The 9,922-nt window shown below is 57.3% G+C and overlaps 1 protein-coding gene across 5 annotated transcripts in view; it reads left to right on the forward strand.

Annotated features, from left to right (window-relative positions):
* Positions 1-4,003, forward strand: part of LOC147580451 (uncharacterized) — a 35,369-nt gene extending 31,366 nt beyond the window's left edge. For all 5 annotated transcript variants that reach the window (XR_015252911.1, XR_015252913.1, XR_015252912.1 and 2 more), the window contains exon 4: positions 2,065-4,003. Coding sequence is in view for 2 of the 5 variants with exons in the window: in XM_086711518.1 (XP_086567644.1) it covers positions 2,065-2,083 (19 nt within the window). In the remaining 3 variants the exon portion in view is untranslated. The remainder of the gene's footprint in view (positions 1-2,064) is intronic.
* The last annotated feature ends 5,919 nt before the right edge of the window (positions 4,004-9,922 follow it).

The raw sequence follows: 9,922 nt of genomic DNA on the forward strand, positions 1-9,922 counted from the left end.
CTCTCATCTGTAAAATGGGAATAATAATCCCCATCTATAGAGTTGTGACGAGGAGTGCTAAGTACACAGGAAACCCTCGATAGGGTTCATTTTCCTTCTCCCTTTCCCCTAGGTACAGGGCAGGTGTGACGGCGTCGAGCTCCTCAGGGTCAGGTAATATGGCTGGGATTTGAGGGAGGAGGACAGCGGTGATATACGGACTATTTAACCGTGGGCACCGGCCAGTCGGAACGGCAGCTGGCCCAAATCATCAGCCCAGGGAGGAGGGCACAGCTGGGCCAGAATAAGTTCATTTGTCTTTGTGTCTTTCTGCTCCATCACGTGTCTGTTCATCAGCAAGTGCACAGACTTCCCTCGAGGGCAGTTGCTGACAAGGTTGTAGGGTGCGGGCTCCCTCTATCTCCTTTGCGTTCTGAGCAGGTCAGGTCTGCCTGGCATGGGGTGCCGTGGCCCCGCCTGGCAGAGGAGCCGGCGACAAAGGGCAGGGAGCTGAGGTCCTTTCCAGTTCGAGGCCCTGCCCTGGCCGTAGCTCTGCCACCAGGCTCTGTGGGGACAAGCTTCTGGTAGCCCCCACCCTCCCTACATCCCTTAGAGCTGGCCTCCTTCCTGTCCCTTCTTCTCAGAAACATCGTGGGTCAGGATTAGGGGCCTGTCTGCATTCAGATCCATTTCCTCCTGCCTGTTTTGTCATCAGCAGGAGAGGATCCTGGCGGTGACTGGCTGTGGAGTATTGGGAGGGTGGCGGTGGCGGTGGTGTGGAGAGCGTTCTCTCATTTTCAGGAAGGCTTCTGGCCTCAAGGCTTCCCGAAGCCACCCCTTTGCCAACAGGAGCTCCTCTTCCCTGGTCCTTCTTTTTTGCCTCATTGCGTAAAATCCCTGCCTTTAAGGGCCCAAGGCGGCCTGGTGGAGTGACAAGGGCATGGGGACATACAGCCCCACTTAGCTGCAAGTCGGAGACTTGACCTGCAGTCCGTCTTCCTGCTGCAGAGTCTTAGGTGAACCAGCTCCCTTTCTGGAGCTGGAAAAGCAGCATTGGATAGAATGGCATCTAAGGTCCCTTTTAGCTGTGACGTTTTATAATCTGGAAGTTCTCCCTGCTTTTTGTCCTCTGTTGCCTGCCAGCAGTCCCCCCCCCCCCGCCCCCCCCAGCCCCCTGGCTCACAGGAAACCCAACCGACTTGGTTCCCTTCAAGTTTCCCTGGGATGCAGGGAGGCACCTTCACCCCGAGGCTACAAAAATGAATACCCAGCTCACTGCTGGCAAGTGTCACGAAGCTGGGAGGTGACCCGCCCTGGAGCAAGACTTGCGCTGAAGAGCACGCTTGTCAGCTGAGTTTGCTCCCGGCCTCTTACCGGAAGCCTCCTCTTCTCTTCCCCTTTTCTCTGACTGGTGTCTGCCCAGGTGCCTCTGACTGCCAGCTGCTGGCCCCTTGGGCGGCTTTGCAGTGTTCTGGGGACCCGGCCCGTCCTACTTCCCTGGGCCAGGGCCTTTAGACTTAGAAGCCAAAGCCCCCAGAAACAGTCCACGGGGAAGACACTATCTCCCAATGGCTGGCCCCTCTCCCCAGCACCCCCAGCCAGGTGGCTGTGTCACCGTGTGGGCACAAGTGTGGGCCATAGCGTCAGGTCAGCATGGGCTCAGGCCCTTATATGGCCAGCATGACCTTGGGCCAGCCCTTTACGTCTCTGAGACTGTCTCTTTATGTCCAAAATGGGAATAACCACACCTTTCTCATTAAGTTGCAGTGGGGGGTAGAATACGGGTAAAACACCTTGAAATTATATGGTCGCTGTCGTTTACCTCCCAGCGCCAGCTGAACCCAGAGGTTCCAGAGGCCACAGACATAAACCATAAACCATTGTCTTTCCTGACCCCTTGCCCTTGAGTTTCAGTCCTACTGTGCTGGGGAGGTTCTGACACAACCTTCAGTGAGCACCTCCCCCCAGCCCCAGGGAGCAGAAGTACCTACTTTCAGCCCTAATAATACCTGAATGAGATTTATAGGACACCTTCCTCCCCAGAGTGCAACGCTCCTTCTCACATATTATTTCTCTTATCTTTAGATTGTCCTGTGAAGTGTGATGGGACAGCCTCTTTTCAGCTTCTCCGAAAATGGAGACAGAGAGGAAAACTGCGGGTCTTGCCAAGGGCACGGGATCAGAATCCAGAGCCACGCCACTCCAGGACACTGGAGATCGTCACATCAAGCAGAAGTCGAAGCTGCAGGAGCCGCTGTCCTGAGGCTGCAGCGGGCAGGGGCCAGGATGGAGGAGGCGGCCCTGGGCAAAGGGGCAAGCTCCACCCCTACCCATGCCCACCTAGGACTTGGCAAAGGACCTGGGGACACGCGCCCCGACCGTCCATCCTGCAGGGAGGGGCCTCTGCCTTTGGCCAGTGGGCCCCCGTTTCTGCCCTTGTCACACCACGTGCCTGTTTCAGGTCTGCGGTGCTCTGACCAGGCCTCCAGCAGACAGAAGCTCTTTGCTCTCCGTACGTCCGCCCCAGAGGACCGAGGGCAGCAGTCTGCGAGGTGGCCAAAGCAAGGGGCTCCAGCCTTCTAGGAGTTAACGACTCCCTCTCCCCAGCTGTCCTCCCCTTGGTGCTCCTCTTCCTCCCTCCTCCCGCTCACAGCAGGCAGGGCCTGGACCTGGGAGCCAGTGCCGCTGTGCTGTTGCCAAGGGAGCTGGGAGGCGGACCTGAGCTATGCAGGGAAAAGGCCCGGCCTGTCAAAGTGTCTGAGATGAACCGCCGCCGTCCCCGTGCAGCTGGGCTCAGACGTGTCTCAGCTCTTGTTCTGTGCCTGAGAATGGCGAAGCCCAGTGAGGTTCAAGGGCACACTCACTATTCATTAGTCAGGGGTTCTTGACGTCCCGTCTCTCCCAGGGATGAGATCCCCCCCCCCTTCCTCTTTCTCTCCCTCTTGCGACACATTCCTGGGTGCCTTTGGCAAGGACTGCACCCTTCTCTTCCTCCTTCCCAACCCCCTCTCCGCAGGCCCCTAAACAGACTCCCCCCAAGGAGACCTGGCAGGGCAGAGACAATGGCCACAGGAAACCATTCAGGCGGGACTCTAGCCATGCTGGTCCGCCCTCTGCTCCCAGCACCCTTGTGGCCCCCACCCCCCTCTGACTCAGGGTCCCCGTGGGCCACCGGCATGCACAAGCCCAGACAGGAGGAAGCCACTGGGCACTGCCCTTGGGACAACAGGCCTGTTCTCAGCGGGCCCCCGGATCTCACACAGCTGGCTATTTTGGGGCCTTTCTCTATCATCATGTGTCTATTTGAAGACACTGTCAAACACTGTTGGCTGGAAAATGTAAATTGTACGGTATTTTCTGAAATGTGGCATTATCACAATGTAAAAGACATACATATACTCAGCCACAAGCAAATTGCACTGCTAGGAATTTACTCTACGGTTATATATGCAAAAATTTCCCAAGAAGTCTGTACAAGGATGTTCGTCAGAGCGTTTCTCTTTGAGAGTATAAGACAATGGAAATGAACCTGTGGGCCATTCATACTGTGGAATATTAGACAGTCGAAAAAATCACTGTGGCAGAGCTCTCTGTATAAACTGATCCAGGAGGTTGGCCAGCGTGTTTGTTGCCTGAGGAGAATAAACTGCAGAACAGGCAATAGAGCTCGATCTTACCTGTGTGTATTGAAGTCAGTCCTAAGCATATGCTTCTATATGAAGAGTTTCTGGAACTCTGTGTTGGAAGCCTGTCTCTGGGGATGGACGGATGTCCTTTTCTCTACTGTTCTATTTCCTTTCCATGCACCTGGAATACTTGTATTGAAAATTTTAAAGAGGCCGTTGAATATAATAGGCTTAACTTCTGTTAACCCACATTAGGGTAAGAGCTCTAAGCGGATGCTGGTGATGTTGCAGCAAAAAACATCCCGGAGACTCTGCCATTGGCCATTTGCAGGCCTAATAATCCCCCATCATCATCATCATGGCTGCTGTTATTAATTAAAGGCCTACTAAGTGCCGGGCTTAGTATCTCTGGGTCTTGCTTAGGTGGGTATCATTATTCCGATTTCATCGTGCGGAAGAGAAGGTGATCAGTTTGTCCCAGCTCCTCAGCGGGGAGGGGGGTGGGGGGGGGCTCCCTGTTTCACTAGGAGTAGACCTTGCCCCTCCACCTTCAGGAGCTGCCTATTTAGGAGGGGCCCTTGGAAGCCCCGGCCTAGTCACCTCCCCACACGCCTGAACCAGTCCAGTCTCGGGGTGGGCTGGGGCCCAGGGTAGGGGAGGAGGTGCCCCCATCCACTGCCACCACTGCCGCCCAGTAAAGGTGTCACCATGCTGGGGTGGCTGGTGGGCTTGGGCTGACGAATGGACGGAGCTGTGAAATCTCCCGTGTTCCCTGAGAGAGACGCCGCCATGCTGAATGTAGGTGCCCAATGCGGATTGCTTCCTCCCCCTGCTTTGCCCCTGTCCCCCCGCTCCCCCCCAACAAAAGAGTAAATGGACCAGCAAGTGTCTCTGAGGAGGCAACAGGTGGTGTAGTAGCAGCAAGGCCCGGGGTGGGTTTGCCTCCTGCAAGCTGGATCCAGCCGCTGTAGCAGCTCTCCAGGGGGCCGCCGCCCCCACCCCCTACCCACCTGCCAGGGCCCGAGAGGAGCAGAGGAAAGAGGCACCCCTGAGCCAGATTGAGTAGCTGGGGGAAATCCCATGGGGATCCCTGGGGCCTGGGTGATAGCAATGGTCAGTCACCGCAAATCAGCTGTGGGCCAGCGGAGAGAGGAGGAAAGAAGCATGAATGACCACACGTTTAGGCACCTGCGTGGCTCAGTAGGTAGAGCGTCCGACTCCTGATCTCAGGGTTGTGAGTTCAAGCCCCACATTGGTTGTAGAGCCTTCTTAAAGAGGTAAATGAGCAATGGCCACATGAGGAGGGCTGTAGTGACTCCCCATAACTTCATGGGCTGCCAATATTACTGGCACATTCGTTTTAGGGATCAGGACAATGAGGCACAGAAAAGTTATAGGTCCCAAGCCACACACACACACAGGGTCAGAACTGAGGTCCAAAACCAAGTCTCTCTCTCTTTTTAAGTTTATTATTTTGAGAGAGCAAATGCTCATGAGCAGGGGAGGGGCAGAGAGAAGGGGAGAGAGAATCCCAAGAAGGCTCCACACTTCCACCATAGAGCTCGGCACAGGGCCTGAACCCACGACCTGAGCCAAAACCAAGAATCAGATGCTCAACTGACTGAGCCACCCAGGTGCCCCAAAACCAAAACCAGACTGCCCCCAAACCAGTCTCTTTGACTCCTAACCCCAAAGCGATCCTGTCTGGCTGGGCCACTTAAAGGAGTTTCCTAAAGCTGCAATGCCCCCTTGCCAACCCCCACACATAGAGACATTAACCCCTCTTCTGCAAGGTCACTGCAGATGGTCCTTTGCCTGAGGTCCTCCCCCAGTTTCACCTAATGCCATCTATCTCCCTCAGTGTGTCCAGCCCTGGACTTTTGGGGCCTTTGTCTTCTCTGGTAGTATAGTCTCTCCTCCAGAGCTGTCCAGGGACAGTAGGATTGTCTAGGTGGGCTTCCTGGAGGTGGTGGCCTGGAGACAAAGATGGCGCCCAGCTGGTCAAGACAAGCCTAAGTGAGCACTGGAGAGCTGGGGCAGGGTTCTGGGGAAGGCCCAGGGTCTCCAGCTGGTGCAAGTGAGGGTGGGTGGGGTCTGAGGGTCAATTAGACAGCATCATAGTCCCCTGAGTGCGGTTCCTCTGCACTCCTGCAGATTCTGCTTCTTCCTTGACCTGAAGGGGCCTAGCAGGAAAAGACACTCCCAGGCTTGCCCCAGTGCTTCCCAGAGGCTGGCCTAATGGGAGGCTCGGGGAAAGTTGAAGTTGCAGAAGCGGAGGTGGGGAGAGGAGAGACCTCACCCAGTCAGCTTGAATCACTGGGACTTTTCCAAGGCCAGTAGGTCCCTGGATGGTCCTGAGGGAAGACTAGGGCAAATTCCGAGAGAGAGGCCCCTTTCTGTCCTGTGAACTCTGCCCCCTGAGTCTCCAGACTCATCTTCCCAGCCCACAGTGGATAACGTCCATGTCTCTGGTCTGTTTTTCTGGGAGAACACGGGTGAGGACAGTACGACTTAGCCACTAGCAAAGAAAACGTGTGGTGGGGGTGGGTGGGAAGGGGCCTAGCATGGGTGGAAAGAGTGGGTGTCTTTCCTAGCAAGTTCTTGGAAAGTCTGTCTCCCTGACCCGGGCTAGCATCCTTTGGGTAAGAGGATGAAGGCTGCTGGCTGGCCCAGGGCCCGCCTCTCTAGCCTTGAGGGTGGCAATCAGGTGAAGTGCCCTCAGGAGAGGAGCTTTGGAGGCTCTGGATTGTGAGGCAGCTCACAAGACCCTTCTAAGTCTCCAACTGAGTTTCTCATTTCATCCTTCACCATGACTCCACAAGACTTAGTCCCATTTTACAGACTAGGAAACAGAGGCTAAGGACTATGCAAAGCCACACAGCCGAGGGCTGAGCCGCACATGGTGTGAGAGGCAGTGGAGTTGGGCTCTGAATCTCATCTCTGTGACCAGAATGGGATGCAAGGAGTCGTAAATCTCTTGAAAGCCCCTGACAAGTGATTCTATGTATGTGCAAAATCACAGCATTCATGGTCACAAGGCCCTTGGACCCCAGATAATAATCACCACTCTCTTGGGCCAGGCACTATTCTAAGTGCTTGTTCGTGTCCTAAATCATGGCTTAAGCCTCAGACGTACGTACGCATAACTGGGCACTATCTTACTTCCTATTTAACCAACGGAGAGAGTGAAGTCGTATAAGCCGACCAAGGTGGCCCATGGGTCACCTTGTGGGTGCGGGTGCCAGTGTAGCCAGGGTGCCAGCACAGGCCCGCCTGTCCAGGTGCCAGGCACTTAACCACTGCCCGCACTGCCTCCTCGAGGGTTTCCTGCGCCACCGGCCTCGCCCTGCCCCACGACGCCAGTGACACTTCTCCCGCTCCGGCCCCACGGCAGCCAGGGCGCCTTTGGCCACGGGCGGCGCGGCAGGGTGTGCACCTCTGGCCGGCAGGCGGCGCTCCGCGGGGCGCCCGGCTCCCGCCTCGGGCCGCGCTCCGCGGGGCAGCAGGCTCGGGGCCCCAAGGCCCCGGGAGGAGCCAGGACCCAGGACCCCGGGCGGGAGGGAGAGGACGGAGGGCGCGCGCGGCACAAAGAGCTTTTTATTTAAATTTGTTTAGAGTTTCGCGAATTTGCATGAAAAATGTGTGAGAAAAGCCAGCTCCGGTGACCTCATCCGCACCTGCCATTAACGTTCAATTAGCGGCTGAATAGCTGCCGCCGACGCGACGTGCAGAGAATCCGGCCAGCCCCGCGCAGCCACGGCTGCGGCCCGGGCCCAGAGTGGGGTGGGAGTCGGGGGGGGGGGGGGGGTGCAGGGCCCCGGCCCACTCCTCCCGGCCGGAGACCCAGAGGCCTCGCCCGCACCCTGACTCTCCCAGGGGGACGCGAGGACCCGGGCCCTCGGGTCCGAGGCACTTTGGGGCGCACCGGGGCCCGGGGGCACCTGGGGATGCTAGGGTCCCGCCCTGCGCCCGGGGTGGGGGGGGGCCGGGCTCGCTCCCTCCCCGGGACGTGAGGTGAACGGATGAGCCTCCGTCCTAGCTCAGATGGGTTCCCTCGCCACCTTCCGGACGAAGTGTCAAGTACAAGTTCAAGTTCAGGGCCAGGCCCGGGGGGCTCGGAGCCTTCCCCGGCCTCCTTTGTTCTGGAAGATAATCGCTCCCAAGTCCCCTCCGGGCGGGGCCCGGCAGACGCCCCCGCCCCGCCCCACCGCGCCCCGCAGGAGCCGCCTCCTCCCGCCGGCGCGGCGCCTGTCCCCTGGTCCCGGCGCCCCCGCTCGGGGCCACCGTAGGGTCTGGGGGCTCGGGGCGGGGGGGGAGGCGCGATCCGCGTCCGTGGGAGCCTCCCCAGCCCCGCAGTCCCAGCAGCAAACCGAGCTTGGTCGGACGGATGCCCGCGCTGAGGTAAGAACCCGTGGCGGGGTGCGCCCGCACCCCCTGTGCCCCGCCCCCCGCCCCGGACCATGCGAGCCGGAGGAACAGCGCGGAGGGCCGTGTGCTGCGAAGCGGCTGGGAGACTGGGCAGCCCCACCGGGCCTCCGGGGGGCGCGCTGCCGCTCCAGGGCTCTCGGGGGTACCAGGCCTGGGGCGGGGGCCAGGGCACAGGGAGCAAGGGCGCCCGGTGACGGCCCGGTGAGGTCGCCGGCCTTTCCCAAGGGCGTCTAGCTTCTCCATCTCTCGTCGGTTAGCCTCTTGGTGTCCACTTTCTGTGCCGCTAGCTCTGGTTCTGGCTCTTCCTCGACTCCCCTCCGATGCTGGCCGGAGGAGCCCCCGGTTAGGATCTAGCCCCGGAGTGTGTGCGTGTGGCTCGGCTCTAAGGAGAGTCAGCTGAGGGCACTCCCTCCTCGCTCCAACCTTAGCACCCGAATTAAGGCCCCGGGCCAAAGGGTGGTAGCTGGGGTGAAGGCGGGCGGGCTGGGATCTAATGGCAGTGCAGGGACCGCAGCGGGCCCTTGTTGCTGCGCGTAGGACTTCTTTCTGTCCCTGTGTGCCTAGTTCCTGGATTCTGTGTGGGGACAGGTGTTCGCTTGTACCTCGCCGGCCGGGCACACTGCCAAGCTGACCTGGCACAGAGAGCTGCTTCTGAGAGGCCCAAACCTTGCCCTCCGTTCCTGCCTTCCTCTCTCTGATGCTCGCTCTGAAGTCGTTTACGCCCTCCTGCTGTACACACGGCTCTCACTTAACATCCCTGATATCTGGCTTCTAAATTCACAGCAAACTGGAATTAGCAAGTTAAAAAGGGGGAGGTGGCCTTTCCCCTGAGGCCGCACTGCTCCCCTTCTCGTCTTCCTCCAAATTTCTCACCTGTGGGATTTCACTCATGCTAAAGTTTCTGCCTCCTTCTCCAGGAGGGCTGCCCAGATTTCCCCCACATCACTTCCCCTTTTAACCCCTTTGGCTGCACTGGCCAAGTGCTTAGTAGACACTCAATAGGTAAAATCGTTTCTGGATCCATTAACTGAAATCCAACACACATAAATTTGAAAAGCATCGACGATTGAGATTTTTTTTTAAACATGGGCTCAGACTGAGATACCATCTCCCAGGGGCGCTTTGCTTCTAGTCCATTACATCCGAGGTCTCATTCACAAGCCAGAAGCAGCCAGGAGAGGCTGGCCCCCTGTACTTTTGTTATTAAAAACAAAAACCAAAACCCAAAACGACAAATTCTACGTCAATTGCTTTAAAATTTAAAAACTAAGAAATGTCAGAAGGGAACCCTCCTCTCTGTAAGGCTCTGCTCTCCCTCTGGCTGGGTCCCCGAGGGCACAGAGGGGCTGAGGTTTCACGCGCTTTATCAAACCTTGGGCCCTCCTGCAAGGCCTCAGCGGGGCCACCAGGAAGTTGACTAAAAATGGAGACTGTGACCTACCTAGTGCCTGTGTTCACGCTCCCAATGATTCATCACTGACAGGCTGATGTCAGGGGAGCCTGGGAAGATGTTTACATCCCTTTTAAAAAGGGAGACTGAAACGTTTTTCTGCAAAACCAACTGCAGATGCTGCTCTAGACGCTTCCTCTTCCTCAGCGAAGGAACTTCTGGCCTGAGCTCTGCTCTGATTCTCCCCGGGTTGTTGTGACATCTTGCACAAGCTGCCATTTTCTCCCCTAATAGCTGAGGCCCCCAAACTCGTGGATGGGTGGAATGAGGAAATTTAAGGCAGCATTCTGCAAAGGGCAGTGCGCTAAACGCTACTAAGCACTACTCTGTAAGTAGACTGAGGGGAGGGAATAATCATTTGTTATTCATATATAATAACTCCCCACTAAAGGAGATGGGTCTTTAGCCCCCTTTTACAGAAGGGGAAGCTGAAGTGTAA

This window comes from Puma concolor, chromosome B3, assembly GCF_028749965.1.
Source record: "Puma concolor isolate L17-30 chromosome B3, mPumCon1.1.hap2, whole genome shotgun sequence".
Taxonomy (NCBI): Eukaryota; Metazoa; Chordata; class Mammalia; order Carnivora; family Felidae; genus Puma; species Puma concolor.